This window comes from Haemaphysalis longicornis, unplaced genomic scaffold (assembly GCF_048455015.1).
Source record: "Haemaphysalis longicornis isolate Haplotype H1 unplaced genomic scaffold, Haemaphysalis longicornis Haplotype H1 scaffold_12, whole genome shotgun sequence".
Lineage (NCBI taxonomy): Eukaryota > Metazoa > Arthropoda > Arachnida > Ixodida > Ixodidae > Haemaphysalis > Haemaphysalis longicornis.
This window is the reverse complement of record NW_027526225.1, coordinates 35,144,883-35,164,518: the sequence shown is the minus strand read 5'-3', so window position 1 is coordinate 35,164,518 and position 19,636 is coordinate 35,144,883. Positions and strand designations below refer to the sequence as shown.

At 45.3% G+C, this 19,636-nt stretch overlaps 1 protein-coding gene across 1 annotated transcript in view; it reads right to left on the bottom strand.

Moving 5' to 3' along the window:
* Positions 1–2,764, bottom strand: part of LOC144162561 (receptor-type tyrosine-protein phosphatase kappa-like) — a 73,486-nt gene extending 70,722 nt beyond the window's left edge. Inside the window, exon 1 of the mRNA XM_077693152.1 lies at positions 2,644–2,764. Coding sequence (XP_077549278.1) covers positions 2,644–2,754 — 111 coding nt within the window. The 5' untranslated portion in view covers positions 2,755–2,764. The remainder of the gene's footprint in view (positions 1–2,643) is intronic.
* Between the last annotated feature and the right edge of the window lie 16,872 nt (positions 2,765–19,636).

Here is a 19,636-nt window from a genome sequence, read left to right as displayed (position 1 = left end):
CCCGTAATGTAAGACGCAATTTTCTTTCGTTTGAAGAAATTACTTCCGGCGGTTATTGATCCTGCCATGGGGATTCCGTGTACATCAACACATTGTATTCATTGCATCGTTGACAACAATTCCCGTTGTAATTAAACAGCCACCTTAAGCGAAAATCAAGGTCCTGCTCCACTAAAAAAACAACAAGTGTAGTCATGCAGAAACACCTACGAATAACATCACCCAAGGGGGTAGCCAGGGAAGTAGGGTGTCTCGGTGTCAGAACGCACACCGAAATATTAAACATGGCGCATCCCCCCATACCTTCGGGATTTTTTGGCCCTGGCTTTTCACACCATGAATCTATAGGTTGAAATAAAAATAGCCAGAAAATGCGGTATTGTTTTGGTACAGGTGACCATTTCCAATTTCTCGACTGGAGGGGTTTTACACCCCCTCCCCAAAACTATTTCTGGCTACACCAGTTCTACCAGCGGTCACACTTTGCCAAAATTCAGTACGAAAAATCACCTGTTCTGGACAACGCCTGGTTGTATTTTTGCTGCAAGAGGTAAAACTTCCCCACGCTTTGTTTGGCTAGAAGAAGATAGCGTAAGGCAAAGCGAAGGCTCAATTGTTGTGCGACGGTAATACCGAAGGCACACGTACAGTGCTAGGGGAGAAGACGGCAAGCTGTAACCACAAAACCGGCGTCGCTACTCACACAAGTAATGTGTTCGCCGAGCTGCACAAGTACTGCAACACGTGTTAGGGTCTCTGGTGTGCTTCAGATAAATGTAAATATTTTCTTGTTTTTTGTCCCATAGGAAAGTGTTGCGCTATACATTAAAAATCGCCATTTCGAAATAATTATTAGGTTTGCAATAGCGCCTTTGTTCTGGTGCTTTTGAGGACCGTTGAAAGAACGCAGATCATTATTACGTCAAAAAGGCCAATCGAGAAAAACCCACAAGCGTGCACCTTTTTTCTTTAAATAAGTTTTATGCGTATATGAACTTAACATCAAAATTTATAGATTTGTTGTTTTGCAGAGACAACAAAAGAGTAATTTAAATAAAACCTTAATAAGAAAGCTACGTTACGGAAAGCGTTATACCCGCTGTTGCTGCAGACTCAAATAGCTTTTAGCCGTGCCTATGAGTTGATGGCTGCAGACTAGGTGCAACCAGACACCTAGGTATAAACCATAAATTAGGGGGAATAAAAATGCGGAGATCTGAGTAGCACGCTCAAGGCATGTGTGAAGGAGTTGTGTAACAAAACATTGTCAATGTGGCTTCAGTTTTGGGTACGCAAGCTTTTGTCGCAAGAGCAGAAAGGGTGTGGCTGTTGAAAGTTGACGCAATTGTTGTGGGACCGATTCTCATCCGAAGACCCTTTAGCTGCAGGTGCACTACAGAGCTTGATCATCTTACGGCAACGTAAGAATTCTGTCAGTAAGTTCTTTTGAATAAATACGGAAAAAGAGATTTTTTAAATTTTACTGTTATCTAAGTGGTTTCCGTAAGAGTAATCTGAAATTGTAGCGAGCGAAAGAAACACACTAAAACAGCGAAAGCGGAACTGTGATGTTTCCTATTGAAAGCGGAACTGTGATGTTGCTTTGTCTTATAGTTGAAGAGACAGTACGCGCCCACAGATTGCAAACAAAGGCAGTCCATCGGTAGGAGGGTGAAGCCTACTTTGTTGCCAGGTGTGGTTTATGGAGTAGTACCGATGCCCACCCGCGAGTGAGTTGATTCCCGTTGTAGAGAGTATGCCATCAACACCGCGACATTTTTTGCGGATTATCACAGCATGAATAAAGGTTTCAAGATGTGATTGCCAATATTCTTGAAATCTTACATGACCCTGCGTTCAGGGTGTATTCAATTACCATACTGAGCGAGACGCCACTCAGGAGTTGTTATAATGCATCAGCGATAAGGTACAACAATTTTTTTAATATAAACTCAGCTTAAGGCCTCAGCTTAAGGCACTTCAACACATGCTTTGAAAAACGTGGATAAAACTTCCCAGCAAGACTCGTTTTACGGGAAGTAGGCAGTGCTCAATTTGCATTTTCTGGACCCCTAAAGAAAATAACGCACGTGAAATTTTGAAACAGCTGAAGGCGTTTAAATGAGTGCTCACTCTTATGGCAATTCTATTATTTGAAGAACGTTCGCTCGGATATTATTCATAAAAGCTTCTGTAGCGCTTAATTTCATGCTTTGCAAAAGCAGTATGAAACTTCGTAGCAAACTTCATCCCAGAGACAGCCCGCATAATCCTCTATTGGTTATACAAGGCCTTGAAGGCGAAAACAGTGTATAATGGTCCACATGATTCTTGAGAGTATTGTTTTGGTAAGCCATCTGAGGAAACATCACATGTCGTGAATGTTAATCCGCAAATATCGTATTCGACGACCAGCTTTTCATCTTTCTGAGCTTTAAGTACAACAGGTGCAGCAAAATGAGGAGCGTTGAGCTTTGTCTAGAGACAGAGCTAGGCTTTTAACGTACTCGGTTATTGGGAAACTAGTATTTAAATATCTTTTGTTCAGCACAACATGTTATTAGACTCGGCCAGGTTTTTCACTCCCCGGAGAAGCCACAAAACCATCATCATAAAAACGACCAAGGTGCCGTTCGTACTGACCATGTATTCTTCTCGAAGAAAGCCTTCTGTCTGGCCCCTTGATAGGTGTGGTTGAAGGCGCTGTAGGGACACTGGCAGAGATTGAAGACATCGGTTGGAAATGCATGCCATGTCTACATATTCGCTGCTGTCCTCAGGTACACAAGGCGAATATGTCATGCTTTCCTTCACTGAAAAATGAATAAATTATTTCTCGTCATTTTATACATGTACACATTCAGTACGTATGCTGCACCAGGCTACCTGAACAAAAGAGTAGTTTATTATCAACATAACATTTGTATATTAATTACAGCAAAATAGACATGTGTAGAACTACCGAAGAGAAAACGTTCCACGATGCGCTTGGAACTAAACCATCGAACTTGAGGTGCTCGGTAAAGCTCTGTTGCTGTGCAGTAGGGGTTGAAAATAGAGAAGATGATTTTTCGTGCTCGGTAAAAATATGTTGCCGTCAAATGATTGTGTATTCTTAAAACACCTTCAAAGCTGCTTATTTCGTAGAAATTATTTCTCTGGATTTCTTCATAATATTGAGCTTGAGGAACAGCAGGAAAATAGCCGTGGGGCGTTGCAAGGTGTTATTAAAGGCAGCGCTGAAAGGAAAATGTACATAATATTCTCCACAAAATGTCTTAAAATGTACTTCACAATACAAGCATCCTATAAGGCCTTAAAAAGCGGTAAACAGCTAATTAAACGAAAACAGTAAGACTTTAGGATTTAAGATTTAAGTAATTAGGTAAGAGTTCAGTAACAAAATGAAAACAAGCACTAAAACGAGCATTGCGGTCAGCACACACACCCAAATGAGAAAACACATGCAGCCAAAATAACGCTTTGTTATATGCTATTTTTTGAACATAGTAAAAATTTTCAGCTGCAAACAAGACCAAATAATGTCTGTTTCATATGAACTTTTCAAATTCAAAAACAAACTGACCCAATCTTCCTCGATTTTCCCAAAGCATTCGACAAGGTATCACGCAGTAATGTACCAAAAATCCTCAGAGCACCATAGAAAATTCTAGTGTTCTTAAATTTATCAAAAATGGTCTGCCTCAACGTACACAGTAAGTTGAATTCAACAATGTGACTTCGGCTACCCCCTCCGTTACATCTGTAGTCTGGTAAGGCTGCGTGCTTGCACCAATTTTATTTCTTCTCTAATATAGACCTGCACACAAATAATACAGTGAAAATCAAATTGTTCGCTGACCACTGTGTGCTCTATCGAGAAATAAACACATCCAACGACCATGTACCTTAAAATATTGCTTTAAAGATTTCCGCCGGTGCCGTAAATGGCAGATGTCGCTCAATGCAAAAACGCGTACATTCTTGTCGGCAAGTCGAAAAGAGCTAGGTCAAATTTTTACTACACATAATGACATTCCCATAACAGGAGTAAACCAGCATAAATATCTTTGAATTATCATAACTGAAGAACTGATGTGGGACGCACACATAAGTTAGGTTTATCAGCTGCCCTACACCGCTTGATTACACTCATACACTGAGATACCGGCTCCGGCAGGCCCCTCCTCCTCTTAAGCTCATTGCATACAGTTTCCTTGTGCGATCCTTACTTGAATATGGAAATATTATTTGGTTACCATTCACAAAACATCAAAAAACTAAATTGGAAGGAATACAAAGGAAAGCCTTAAAGCTCATCTACAACCGGTTCAAACTTCGAGATTCTCCAACTGAACTATTAAAAAAGGCTGGCGTACTTACTATAATGAATAGATGCAGGTTAGGACGTGCAAAATTTATGTATGAATTGTTCGTGGCCATTTAAACATTTATTTGTCCACCTATGTCGCGATCGATCAAACTAGAGCTGTATACTAGAGCTGTATAAAAATCTAGACCTGCATGAAATACGGGGTAGACCCCTTCAGCTCCTCAGTCCCTACCTAAACGTTCGTAAACAAGCCATAGTGATAGGTTATTCCCTCTCTTCGTTTAAAAGTGTAAATGCAGATGTGCCCCAAGTTTGGCCGCCTGCTGTTTAACTTTTACATCAATGACATAATTAAGATTAGTGCGAAACCAACATTTCTTATATATGCAGATGACACGACAATACTGTTCCCAAATTCTAGCACAACAACACTTCACTTGGAAGTAAACTATTGTCTTGACAAATTGAACTCTTGGAGCAGGTAAAATTCATTGGAGATAACCGTTAACAAAAACGAAGGCAACTCTATTTTCGGCCAAACAATTATGCGCTGTGTAAAAAGGAAGTCTTGTCCTCCATAACAACAATGGACAAGTAGTCGACTCCGTTAAAGCTCTTGGGGTCCATTTTCATAAAAACGTGTTGGGCTCTACATATAAATCATGTTCTGTCCCGTATTGCAAGAGCTGTGAGCATTTTAGCGAAGTTTGTTTCTTTTTACCTCATCTCATCCAACTAAAAATTTACAATGCCATTTTCCTCTCTCATATAAATTACTGTGTCCTTTTTTGGGGGAAACCAAGATAACGAACTTAAATTGTCTACTCGAACTCCAAAAGAAAGCTCTTCGATATATAGCCAATGAAGACTACCACGCATGCACCAAACCGCTTTTCAACCGCTTTAATTTAGTTTCTATCTCAAATTTACTCAAATCATCTAGCGATGAGATAGAAAAGAAAGCATAATTAACCCTGAAAATTTATTAGCGTCCCTCCCAGATCTGACACAGCGAATGCCCATATACAAAACCCGAACAGAGAACCTTGCCTAATACCTTTTTCGAGAACGTCCTAGGGGAAACTAATGCTTCGCTGTTCTCTCACTACGCTCATAAATTACCTGCTCAAACAGAAAAAACAATAAAAAATACTAGTAGAGCAAAACCTTTTCTACATGATGAGTGATATCTTAAGAGAAATATTGAATTTATTCATATGTTGATGAAACGTTTCCTTCTCATTTGTAAGGCAGTGTAATCGTAAATAAGCTATCATTCTGCTCTGTGACATTGATTCCGCGGTTGTGCCTGCTATCTTGCTCTGTGTACTTGATTCTGCTTTATGTTTGCTTGTTGATATTTTATTTATGTAACATGATTGAACATGTACAACATGTTAAACATGACTTCTAAAGGTAGGCCCCAACCCTTGTCAAGTGGACCAGTCTCCACTTATTGTTCGGGCATCCTTCCAAATGTTCTTTGGAAAAATAAAGATGATTTACTTTGAATTGATTTGAAAAACACGCCAAAACATGCAATGACGATTAACGAATACTCATTCAACTCAAACTTCTTCAAGTACCCATTTTTTCCGTTGGCCACTAGTAGAATAAACTAAACCCGAATATTTCTAGCAGCACAGAATTAGCCAAGTTTCTAACACTGGTCGTAAACTACCTTGTAATACGCAACCGGAAAACTTTTGTTGATTCTCCTTTGTGTGTTTGTGCGTGTATTGAACCCAGCGAAGTGTGATGTCATCATATTCTTTCTTCTGAGTATAGCTCCGCTCAAGCAATATTTACTACTGAATTAAAGAGAACGTAAAATACGTTAGTGATTCTTGATCATGTTTTCTTTGTGTTTGTATAAATTTGCCCTCACAAATTACTTAACCGTATTCTGCTTTCTTATTCTTGAGTTACATGATGCATATGTCAATGGGTCAAACCTTATTCAAGTCACTGTACTTATTTTCTACCAGCAACTTTTGTTGACTCGTGTTTTTATCCTTTCCTCGGTCCAAAAGCCATTTCGATGTGTGTCTGGATTGTGTACTTATTCAAACTTTTATGGTCCCGCTCTTTCTACTGAAATCGCTGATCAAATTGGCCCTATGTATGTATAACAAAATAAATAAATAAATAAATAAATACATAAATAAATAAATAAATAATAAAAATCAATAAATAATAAATTCTAGCGAACATTCTGAACACCAGAAGATGGACATTTTTTTAGTGGCTATGTCCTAACATAGGGTAGCAGTTCGTGGACGGTCTTTCTAGGAGGTCATGGTCCATGCGGTCCTTTATGAAGAAGACGAAGTGTGTGCTTCCTCAGCTCAGACCCCACCTCCAGTTTTAAAGTGCGAATGGACTTTATAAGCGACCCTGAATTCCGTTGACCGCCGTCCGTCCACATAGCAACAGCTGCGGGTGCGCGCGCTCCTCGTCTTCCTTGGCAACGGAGGGAGATGGCACATACCCACGTGGGGGATTGGCCAGGAATCTCCTCGTCTTCCTAGGCAACGGGGGGAGATGGGCGCGCGCTGCCTGGCCGCTGACATGGCACATACCCACGTGGAGGTTGGCCAGGAATCGGGCGTGAGAAGGATGCACCCGCTTAAAGGAGTACTGACACGAAATTTCAAAGCTGAGATCCGCTCTAGCAATCAAGTACAACGACAACACAAATAGGTGTCTGTGCATGGCACATACCCACGTGGGGGATTGGCCAGGAATCGGGCGTGAGAAGGGCTAATGCACCCGCTTAAAGGAGTACTGACACGAAATTTCAAAGCTGAGATCCGCTCTAGCAATCAAGTACAACGACAACACAAATAGGTGTCTGTGAATAAATGCATCTTTCTTTCTTTGTAGTTGTGTGTGTGTGTGTGATCTCTCTTTCGCGAACATTACCGAACCGCGCAAATTCAACTCCTGCATTCGCACTTTCACATTCTGCCCCTCGGGGAAATGCGGGGAAATTTTTTATATAACATGCAATCGCGTTTTTCAGTTCTTATTGGTCTCCCTCCTTTCAGTTACAATTTTGCAGTCTCAACCCACAGTACTGAAGAATTCTTTTGCTAATAGCTTTTACAAAAATGATGTTTTTTTCTACTAACTTTATGAAAAACATTCTCCTGGCTTACAAAACTGAGTTCTCATCCCACGTTGTTATTGCAACCGACGGTCCAGGGGAAAATGAGAAATTTGGGGTGGGTGTCTTCTGTTGGCATTGAATTGGTCTTTTTCATTGCGTTTACCTAAGTATATTCCCATATTTTATGCAGAATTTTTTGCTATTTTTTTGCCGTCCTGAAACTCTATCTGGAACAAACCTGGTAAAATCTTCATGCTCACTGACTTTGTTTCCGTGTGCATAGCTATTTCCTCGCAAACTGTCACTTCCATGCTTAAAATTCCCGTCTTCCTACTCTTGCTTGATATTAGGTTTGTTTGATTGCCAGGACACTGTGGATTAGCCCTTAATTAAGGCGCTGATCCGTTTCCAAAAATGTCATTGGCTTTACCGATTGTGGACATGCTTCTCCGTTCACGTGAGTGTTGCTAGCCCGTTATCGCCAATATGTGTTGGCCCAGAACGTGTCTGATCACGGGCTGCCCATTTCTCCTTCACTCGAACATCCTAGTTCCGTTGAAAACGAAGCCTCTGCCAAACCTGCTCGTGCAAAGTTTCGCTGACCTTGTTTTATTGTGATGTTCCTCCACTTAAACGGTACCTCTATCGGGCAGATCTCACAACCTCACCCTTGTGTCAGTTCTGCCATGAAATTTAAACGGATAAACATTTCTTATTTTCTTGCCACCGATTCTCCAATCACTGGAGAAAGTTGCTGGAGGCTCCCCTGCAGCATCTTGGACTGCCATGAACCCTGCTAGTGCTTTTTCCTTTTGGGGGCACGAAGCTAGGCCACTGCAATGGGGAAGGGTGTCACGCCATCTATTCCTAAATTTCATACACGGCTCGTCGGCCGTGCAGAATTAATTCCGATCAGGATGTCCCGTTCCTCTTTCTTTTTTCGCTTTCTCTCTTGAATCTACAAACTAAATTGATTCTTCGGCTGCATCGCCGAAGAATGAATTTAGTACGCCCTGTACGCCCGCTCGGACCTTGGCTATCTAGACGACGTGATGGTTTGCAGGCGGTTCTTTCAATGAACGTCACCACTATTTTGGGGTGGGTTGTGGGATCGCGATACTCCCAAGGCCTAACAACGTGATTGCCGCTACCGTAGAAGGTTTTCCTGTTTTGCTCGTATTGATACTGGTGCCGCTGTGTCCGTAATACGTGAAAAACTTTGTCGTTCGTTGAGAAAAATTTGTACCACTGTTTCTGGCCTCTCTCCAGACAGCGAATGCTTAAGAAGAAAAAAACATTGGTCACGTGCACCGCGCGACGTACAATCCAGGAGGGCGTCTATATCATCCACTTCACCGTTTGTCCTTTGTGCTCGCACATTATCATTCTCAGTTGGGACGTTTTGGCGTGACATCACGCTATCATTCGGTGAGGCTTAACTGTTCCCATATACGACACTGATATACCCGAACGAACCGACAAATTGATGGCTAGCTATTATATCGACATTCCGCCCGGCAACTTTGTACTTGTTTCCGTGTCTTGGGGCTTTCTGTCGGACACCAAGGATATATTTACGCCGTCGACACTCTTTAGAGCCCGCAAATGTTGGCCTCTACCTTTCGCCGTTATTTAAATTCGTTCTGGTCTCGGTACGATACTCGTTTCAAAACCCGTCATCATACGCCGCCCCATTGGTTTGCAGTAAATGTCTTGGCCACGTCGAGCGCGTTGACAATCAGATCATTCCATCGTCGATGCATCTGAGAACTCTGCATCTCTGCACCTCGCCGAGTTTGGTCCTACCGTGAATTGTGACTCTGATGTCTTTTTACGTTCCATCGACAACGATTTAGCGCCCGTAGAACAAGACCACCTTCTGACCCGTCTACACCAATTCCGAGACTATCTCGATGCACAACAAGCCCCTTTGGTTCGGGCATCCACTCTTTCGTACAATATTGATACCGGTTTCCACGCATTCGTGAGGCAGCGACCATACCGCGTGTCGCCCACGGAGCGCCAACTCATTGATGAGCACGTCGTGGACACGCTCAAGCGCGATGTTGTACGCCCTTCGACATGCCCCTGGGCATCTCTCGTGGTACTCGTGACAGAAAAAGGCGGCTCAGTTCGCTTCTTCATGGGGTACCGGCGCTTAACACGATCACTCGAAAAGACGTATATCCGCTTCCTCGCATAGATGACACCCTCGATTGCTTGAGAGCAGCGGAGTAGTTCTGTTCGCTCGGTTTAAGACCCGGCTATTGGCAAGTCCCCATGGCAGAAGCGGATCGTCTAGAAACTGCCTTCGTCACACCTGACGGGCTGTACAAATTCAACGTCATGCCGTTGACCTTTGAAAAGATGATGGGCAACAGATGGCGTGGCCTGAAGTGCAAAACAAGCTTGCGTTACTTAGATGACATTGCCGTGTTCTGCCCTGATTTTGAGATGCATCTTACCCGTGTCAAACAAGTGTTGACCTGCCTTGACACGGCGGGACTACAGTTAAACTTAAAGAAATGCCGGTTTGGTGCTCGAAAACTTGCTATTTTAGGCCACGTGGTGTAAAAAGACGGTGTCCTTCTAGACCCAGCATAACTTCGAGCCATGCCGGAGTTTCCCAGGCCGACGACAATGAAACAACTTCGCAGCTTTGTCAGACTTTGCTCTTACTTCCGGCGCTTTGTCCGCACTTTCGCCACCATCATTGCGCCTTTGACGACGCTCCTTGGTGGTAAGAACGAGATCGGCGATTGGTCCCCTGCCTGCGACAAAGCCTTCGATATATGGCGCCACCTTCTTACCTCGCCACCTGTACTACGACATTTCGATTAAAACGCTCCCACGGAAATATATGCCGGTGTTGGCCTGGTCGAAGTACTAGCACAAGGGAAGACTTGATTCGAGGAGTACGTCCTCAATTACTCCAGCCGTACCCTAACTAAAGCAGAAGTCAACTACTCCGACACCGAGAAGTAAGGTTTGTCGATTGTTTTCGCTATTACAAAATTTTGCGCGTACCTCTACGCACGTCCATTCGACGTAGTGGCGGACAACAATGCCCTTTCTTGGCTCTCTTCTCCAAAAAATATCTCTGGCCGCCTCGGTCGCTGTGCTCTACGACTGCAAGAACACGATATACCAGTTGTATACCGTTCCGACCGCAAAAACACACACGCAGACGCCCTTTCTCGGTCTCCTCTATCGTCCGACGCTGACGATGTATCTCCTGTGGAGTGTGCTCTGTCACCCCGTGATATCATCTACAGGGCTGATGAACAGCAAAATGATCCGTGGATCCCATTCATTGTGGAATTTTTGTCACGACCGTCGCCAGAATCCGCGCACCACTCTCTTAACCGTCAAGCTGTCTATTTCACTGTCCGTGACCAACCCCTGTACCGCTAAAACTTTTTGAGCGAGGGTCGCAAATGGCTCGTTGTCATCACTCGCCATTTACGGTTGCACATCTGCCCTTTGTTCCCCGGGGATGCTCATTGTGTTGACGGACGTGTCCCGAAAACATAGCAAAGAGTTGGTCATCGCTTTTACTGTCGAGAAATGTACACGTTCGTCACCAAATATGTTCGTTCCTGTAGAGACTGCCAGCGTCGTAAGTTTCCTCCGCGACCAACGACGAGCGAACTAAAGCCTCTGCCATGCCCTGCGCACCCCTTCGATAGAGTGAGCAACAACCTCTACTGGCCACTACCGTGCACATCTAGACCACACCGCTGGATTATTGTTGCGGTAGACCATCTCACGCAATACGCCGAGATAGCAGCCCTGTCAGCCGCCATAACGCGGGAGGTGGCATGCTTTCTTCTCCGTCGCTTCATCCTTCACTCCGGAGCGCCACGAGAGCTGCTGAGCAACAGGGGTTTTTTTTTTATCTGAAGTTGTCAAAGCGCTCCCGGTAGAGTGCAACGTAGTTTTTCGCACTACCAGAGCGTACCACCCGAAAACCAATGGCCTAGGAGAACGTCTCAAGCGCACTCTTGGAGACATGCTGTATATGAATATTTCATCTCGTCTTTCCAACTAAGATCAGGTTCTTCCGATCATCACATATGGGTACTATACGGCGATGCAGACAATTACTGGTATTTTACTGTTTTTACTGCTCTACGGACTAGACCCAACCTGCACGCAGGACACGGTACTTTCACACCGCCCTGACCCCTCCGAGTGCACACCGATGTCCCAGATTTCGCAGTTTGTCAAGGAATGCCGGCAGGTCGCTCGTTTAGTTACTTCTGCACCCCAGCATCTACAAAAATCTTGCCACGACGCGTCCAGTGCACCACGCCATCTCTCGCCGGGCTCCCTTGTTAGGCTTTGGGTGCCATGTCCCACTACAAGTCTCCCTTCGAAGGTCATCGCAAAATACCACGGTCCTTACCGTGTTATCAAAAGCAATTCGCCCGTTAATTTGGTCGTCGAGTCAGTTAGGCTTTCATCGGATCTTCGACGCCGTGGCCGTGACACTCTGCACGTGCAGCGACTCAAGCCCTATTATTATCCGCTTGATCTGACGTCACCATGAGTGGACAGTATTGCTCCGTCGTCTCGCCGGGGGTGATTGCAGTGAAGATTATAAACACCAGAAAACGGACACTTTCCGAGCGGCTATGTCCTAACATAGGATAGTAGTCGGTGGACAGTATTCCAAGAAGGGTCTTTTTTATGCGGTGCTTTGTGAAGAAGACAATGTGTGCTCACTCAGCTTGGACCTCAGCCCCGGTTACCTACGCTCGATCGGACACCGGCCTAGCTAGACGACGTAACCGTTTGCAGGCGGCCCTGCCAATAAACGTCACCAAGGTAAATATTTCGATCTTTTTTACACAAAGACTTGTTTCGAATGATTTACTTTATTTCACCCGTATGTACGATATTGTACTTGTACATGTATCAACCTGTATTTACGTATTATTGTGCACTTGCTTTGTATTTTTGTAATTGTTACTGCTCCTCTTTAGGATTAACCGCTTTTTGCGTCGGCTCCATCTTGAGGACAAATTAGAGCAGCATTTTATCCAAAGAAGGCAATGAGACATCCCCAGTAAAAAACACATATTCACGGATGCAGCCAAGAAAGAACCTATGTGTGCAAAAGCGTATATGAACCTCCATGACGACGAAAGCTCAATACACACGAACCTGTACCACTCAGGAATACGCTGAAATGCTAGCCATAGCACTCGCAATAGGCCGAACAACGACCCTCAGCTCTCTTACAAATATTTATACGGACTCCAAGTAGGCGTGCCACCTTTTTGCAAGCGGAAACACGTTCCCATCTGCACTGCAACGTTTACCCACAGTAAGAGGACAGGCCAGATCTTACTGGGTGCCTGGGCACAGGGGATTCGCAGGGAACAAACGAGCCAATCCACTTCTCCCGTGAAGCGCTCATCCGGGCTTCCGCTGACCATGGATGAACCCTCAAACCTCACGCCCATCGTAATATTAGATTGAGACAGTACCTTCACCACTGGATGGAGTATCCACCCCTCCCCCATCTTTTGTTGGACAGAGAATAATAAACACTACTCAGAGAAGCACAAACACACTACAAACACCGGCATAAATACACCGCCTACAACATGGGACCACGACACCCACACCCCCCCAGTGCAGCCGCTGCAACGGCATACATAAGCAAGAACATATACCGTTGGAACGCACACACACCGTAGCACTCAGAACACACCCTACTACGGAGTGTCTGGCTACAGCCTTCCATTACTAAGATCAACGGGACATGATGACCTTCCCCCGCAGTGCTACCAGGAGCTGCCCGGACGGAGGCGACTTACAGATGCCACCCCCCCTACCGCGCTAATAGAAAAAAATAATAGTTTTTTTTCTGTCTCTTTTCTATGAAAAAAAAAATAACCTTCACTTCACTTCAAAAAAGGAGCAGAATACATCAAAGGAAATCAATATTACAGACAGAAGTAGCTATAGCAAAAAAAGCACCCTTCTCACTCAACATGAACGAAAAAAAAAATGGCCGCGTTTCTGCTCCTTACTTGCAAATGTCGACGGAAGACGATAGTCGACTGCCGTCCCCGGCAAGCATATGTATTCCTTTTCTTTCCCGCTCACTTCTCATGCTGTTCCTCGGCCGTCTGGGTCCTCGTCCTCCAAAGTAAACACGCTACAGCTATTCTCAATGCAGCTTATATTTACCGCGTTCCACTGCCCCACGCCGAGTGCCTCGATACCGGCGCTGCCGCAGGGCGGAGACGCGAGTGATTACAGGCACCCTACTACAATATCTACGATGTTTACAAAAGCACGTTGCCCTGCTTCACGCACGTTCCCAGAGAAGCGTAAAAACAATCTAGTGGAACTTTTCGTTGCTGTTGCCGTTTGATTGATTTTTGATTGATTGATTTTAGGGTTTAACGCGCCGACTCAACGCAGACAATAAGGCGCATCGTAGTGGATTGCTCCGGATTAAATTTAACCACCTGGGAATCTTTGACGTGCGCTGACATCTTGTACACACTGGCGTTTTCGCTTGTCGCCTCCATCAGAAAAGTGGCCGCCGCGGCCGGGAATCGAGCCCGCTTTTTCATGCTCAGTACCGCAACGCCTTAGTCCTTAAGCTAACGCAGCGTGTCTGGCGACGGTTTTCTGCAGTTGATATGGTTTTTTATTTGCTATCGTAAAAACCAAGCATCCGCGAATTGTTTTACAAAGTAACACTGCAAATATTACTGATTTAATAATTTTGTGCCTAATATTTGCGTAATGTCTTGCTCTTGGTCAGCAATGTTGGCAATTATGAACAATAACACCCGACTTACACGTATAGATTTGGCAGTGAGTGCATGAGACTATTGCGCAGCATCTGTTTCACTTTAGGCGGGAGGCTGAATGTAGTCACAAACAGACAGACAGACAGACCAAACGTTTGCGTTGAAGTAGCCCAATAAAGACTATCGTCTTTATTAGCGGTGATTGATTGATGCCAGGGTTTAACGCGCCTTCGAAGCGCATGTGATGAGGAGCGCCGTAGTTGAGAGCTCTGGATTAATTTTGCGCACCCGGGGACCATTTACGTGCGCCGAAATCTCGTACACACAGGCGTTCTAGCTTTTCGCGTCCATCAGAAAAGCGGTTGACGCGGCTAGGAATCGAACCCGGATCCTTGTGTACAGCGGCAAAACGCCATAGCCACTGAGCCACTACAGCGGGTAAAAAAATAGCGCCGCAGAATCTACCACATAAAAATAGCACTTTTCAAAGCGCGCTTGCAATAATTAAAACAGCAGATAAGGCGGCTAGCAGAGGGATAGAACAGGGCAATGTAAGGAAAATATTCTTCACAAAGCACGAGGCTGCAGCGCTAGCGAAGCAGCTTGCCTTACATTAACGAAAACGCCTCTGGTCTTCCCCCGAAACTCATCACCCCTTTCTGTATTATATAGACTCTGACCTGAAAATGAGGCTCCCAGAGCGGATTCCACATTGAGTTGAGACGCTCTACCATGGGTTGCGCCTCAACGCAGTACTTACGAACTCCTACCGACATCGCTTCGGTCAAACCACAAACCCTTACTGTGATAACTGTGGTTTGCCAGAAACTGTCGAGCACATTTTATTAGAGTGTCTGGTGTAGAAACAGGAAAGGAACCACCTCGCAAAGACGATCAAGTGCCTCAACAACGGACTTTTATCATTCAAAGCTCTTCTTGGACCATGGCAATCTCCATCTTCCCAGCGAAAAGTGTTAGATGCACTGTTTGACAATTTACACGACATCGGCGTCGCAGAGACAATGTAGAACTATGCGTCGTCATCTTGTGAGACCATCTGGACTTTTACGTGACCCACGGAACACTCCATGTTACAATAGTTTTTACATACTCCTTTTTTCCCTCCCTTTCGCCCTGCTTTCTTTGGAGACTTTCTCGTTTTAGTCGCCGTCGTAGGTAGCGGAGCCGCGTATGGTGGTTTTACCACTCCGGTTTTTGTTCAAGCATGCCGTACATAACTTGCAGAAATGCATATTGTAAATCTGAACATCAGAATAAAATCTTTTTGCTGTAGGTATTGTAAGTGCATTAGATTTTATCGGGTTCAAAATGTAGCATTTAAACAAAATTATTCCTTTGAACGCTACGCTTCTTGTTTTGCAACGATCGCCTTGATGCAGGCAGCAGCGTGTTCTTCGTGGATTGGCACTTTGGTTGTTAATAAGTTCCTGTTTTGAGATGGAGAGCTTTTTATCAGAAGAAAGCAGAGAATTCTGCAGGCATGTATTGGCCTACATGCTACTCTGCGGTGAGGGGGTGAATGGAATAGGTTCTGGAACATTCGTTGTTTGTTGCGGGAGACTGAAAGAAAAAGTAGCCCATATAAAAGGGCGGAGTCAGAACACAAATGGAGGGAACAATTTATGACCGAGCTATTTGTCTTCGTCGGTTCGCTTGTGAACCCCCCTTTTTGGTAGTGTTGAAGCACGCAAATTTTGGTTATCGACGTTTCCTGGGCGGCCAACACAATATGGGTCTGGCACTCCCGTTATCATTGTCCTCGTTATCATCGTCCTGTTTTTCTTAGTGTAACAATGTACGACTGCACCATCAGCAAACCATTCTGGAATTTATTTCTCGGACATCGGCCTCTTTCACTCCTTTTACTCTGCAAAACTCTTCGATGTGCATCAACCTTTTCGCCCTTCCGACGTGCCGCGCTCACTTGTACACCTGCTCAATCAAGAATGAAATCATCCCACGTGAAGTTGCCTGTCTCGTTGGACCACTGGCCCCTTCATGAGGACACGGAATGCTGTTGTGGCGCATCTTACGCTCTGAGGCGTGGCACCAATTCACCTTCTTCAAGGACTGCCTTCGTGTTGCCTGCTTCCGTGAGGCTCCTCCTTGAGGAAGACCCCAGCGCTTTCTACTGCATCCCATGTGGATGAGTTCATTTAGTTAAAGGTTCTGGCTTCCCTACCTCGGAAGTCTCATCCTGTATGTCCGTCCCAAAAAGTGCACCTTGTGGGCACCCCGGACCTGCTAAGACCAGCCGAGAAGGTGCTCAGCCCCGGGCCCAAGTTCTACTAGCATCCAAGGCTCGACATGATCGAGATGCTCTCACTGGTCGGGTGCAGCTCTTCGAAGGCTTCGTCAGAGGACGTAAAAAAGGTATCAGCGCCGGAAGGGATTTTTTACGAAGGGAAGTAAATACCCAGTGTGCTACCACGTCAGGCAGAACCGTGTCATTGCTCCGAGAAGCCGGACTGAGGTTGACACAGTCGGAAAAAGAGGGAAGATTCGCGGTTTTACCGTCTGCACTGTACAAAAAGCATTCTTTTGTTAAAGCCCAGTTTGTATTTCGCGCGTTCGGTTTTCGGACTGCCTTGATGGTAGTTTGCGTCGCAGCTGCCAGATGGTGCCACCAGTCCACGGCGCGCGCGCCGCTCGTGGGACCTTGTTTTCGGCGGTTGCACTCGGTCTTGCTAGAGGTAGCGTCAAACATCCCCCTCGCGAGGGGAACGATCAAATGCAGCGCATTTCCGGGGGTGCACGACGTTAAGTAGTTTGCGTTACGTTAATGTTGTTGCACTTGTGGCAACTGCTGACAAGAGAGCGCTCGTCAGCAGTAATTTGAATGAGTCAACTATATGAGGCGCATTCATAGCGTCCCATTCTGTGTCGGCTCTGTGGCGCAGTGGGTAGAGCACCATGTACATTGCGTTCCGCCCGCAGGGTCGAGGGATCGAAACCTGGCACCGGATAGTATTTTCTTTTATAAAGTGTAGGGGGAGGGGTGCGGACAACGATGGTGCGGACTACGACGGGACAACGCGGGTGACATCGTGAGTTACTGAAATGCTCTGCATTTAAAAAGAAAGCGGAGAACGCTATCCATGCGAACTTTCGCCTGGCTGATGACGTCCAGCCAGCTAAAGTGAAAAAGCGGGCGATTCAGGTGTGCAGCGACACGGGGCTTGAAAATCTGGCTTCGTCTGTCAACAAAAACCAATGCCCTGAGCTTGACGGTCTTCTTCTCCGCGAAGACGCATATGGAGGGATGCCCGCTTACGGTCATTGTCAGTGAAAGGGGCTCATGGCAGCACTTGCTACGTCTCTTCCTTCAGCGGTTTCTGTCAGTCTTGACAGTAGAAGACCCGTTCCTCGTCAGAAGCCCGCATAAAGTTGAATCGTTCCTGAGCACCTTTGGCAATGAAAGCGTTGTAGCTTACTCGGTGGACGTAAATGACCTCTATTACTAATTACCTCAGGGCCCCATCTTCGAAGCAGTGAGCGACACCATTGACAAATACGGTGCAGTTTGTTTTCAGAATTCATGCGGCACCAACGTCTCCGCCTTCCTTGAACTCTTGCAGTTCTACTTACGGTCCACATTCCTTGAGTATGCATATGACGTATACATCCAGAAGGAAGGCGGCTGCATTCGATCGTGCTTGGCTCCTGTTTTAAGTGATTTGCTGCTTGCCTCCGTAGACAGGCAGTTGCAGCGTGCCCTTTCTGAGCATGGCGTCGTCAAGACTTTTTGATTCGTTGACGACTTCTTGGTGGTGTTCCAGGTCGGCAATAACAAGCCGATCATCGAAGGGGCTGAGAAAATTTTCTCAACGTTCGAGTCGGCCTTTGATGCTTTCGCACTGACCATGGAATTACCCTCTGATGGCCGGCTAAGGTTTCTGGACCTTGGGTTGTTTTTTAGCAAGGACCACACCTGCTGGGAATATGCGCCTAGGTCCCAAAAGGGCCTCTTACTGTACAGTTCAGCGCGCAGGAAGCTTGTCAAGACGGGAGTTGCCATGGGTGTTATTAAGAGTGCTCTCATTAGGTCCTGTCGCCATCGAGTGCAACGTGGTTTTGATTCCCAGGTCCACCGCCTGAAGTCCGCTGCCTACCCAAACAACCTCATGTGCAGTTTGGCTTCAAGGTTGATGCGTGAACTTTCCTCAAGACCTTCTGAATGTTCCCTCAGCACGAGAGACAAAAAACAGCGGTCGTTCCCTACGTTCATGTTTCAGCGTGTGTGCTTTTGTCTTCCCTTTCTTCGTCCTGACGTTTGCGCTGTTTTTTTAACGAGCAGTTGCGCCGTGCATAGCGATTGCATCGCCCGTGTCTCGTTAATTCATTCTTCTCAGCTTTACCCATTGCGGCTGCATTTATCTACCTCATTGCCCAGTGTCACAATGTGGAAGTGGAAATCTTGGATGTTGAAGTTAAGCGAAGATACAGATGGAGAGGTAGCATCATGCAATATCTCGATATAGGGAAACCGGAATTCTGGTTAAAACCGGCGATGTGGTGGATTTGGTGGTTTCAATCCTTTAACTAAGCGGCATCTGTAAGCTTGGTACACATAACATTTATGCATCAGGAATTTTGGTGACAAAACACCCATGCTCCTTCAACAAACCATACGGCAACCCGCCGCATATGTCAGGTAAAGTTCGGAGCTCGATGCATACTCGACGCGTGGGAGTCCTTCTCATCCCAGGTGGCACAAAATTTGAGTTCGCCTTTCGCGAAACTGCAAATATATCATGCTTCATTGGGCATGGTGTTTAGAGGCCATTATTTCGAACGATTTAAACACAATAGTTTTTGTAGAATCTAACTAATGTAAATAATATGCCCCAAAATTACATTATAAATTATAAATTATATATAAACCCGTTTCATTTGTGCATCTCGTTTTCTGCGCTTGAATCTGGCATCGCCTTCGCCAGGAAGGTTGAGTCATTGGACGTTGGCCGCTATATATTGTTTTTCTACGCCAAGCACAAAGACACTCACGAAAAATGCATCAGACAAGTTGATTTCAACCTAGGTATGCAATGAAGATAGCTTCGTATTACGCCGATTCCTTAATCTGCGTGGACTCCGTCGTTAGTACTGCGCACGATGATTTTTGGCCACTACACTCTAAAACGATTATTGCGTTTTGAAATAACTTTTAAATAGAACCAGTTTTTAATTTTGAATACTTCAATGTTACACTTTTGTAACAAAATATATAGTGACAGCAGGTTCAGCACAGAGAAAAATTTGCGCTTACACTTGGACAGCCGGGATAGGCGCCCCTTGAGGGCTGACATCGAGGGAGTTTTCAACCGGTAGCCTACAGCGTGTTTCTTGCTGCAACGAAGCGAAAAAATATTACATGGTACGACATCCCAG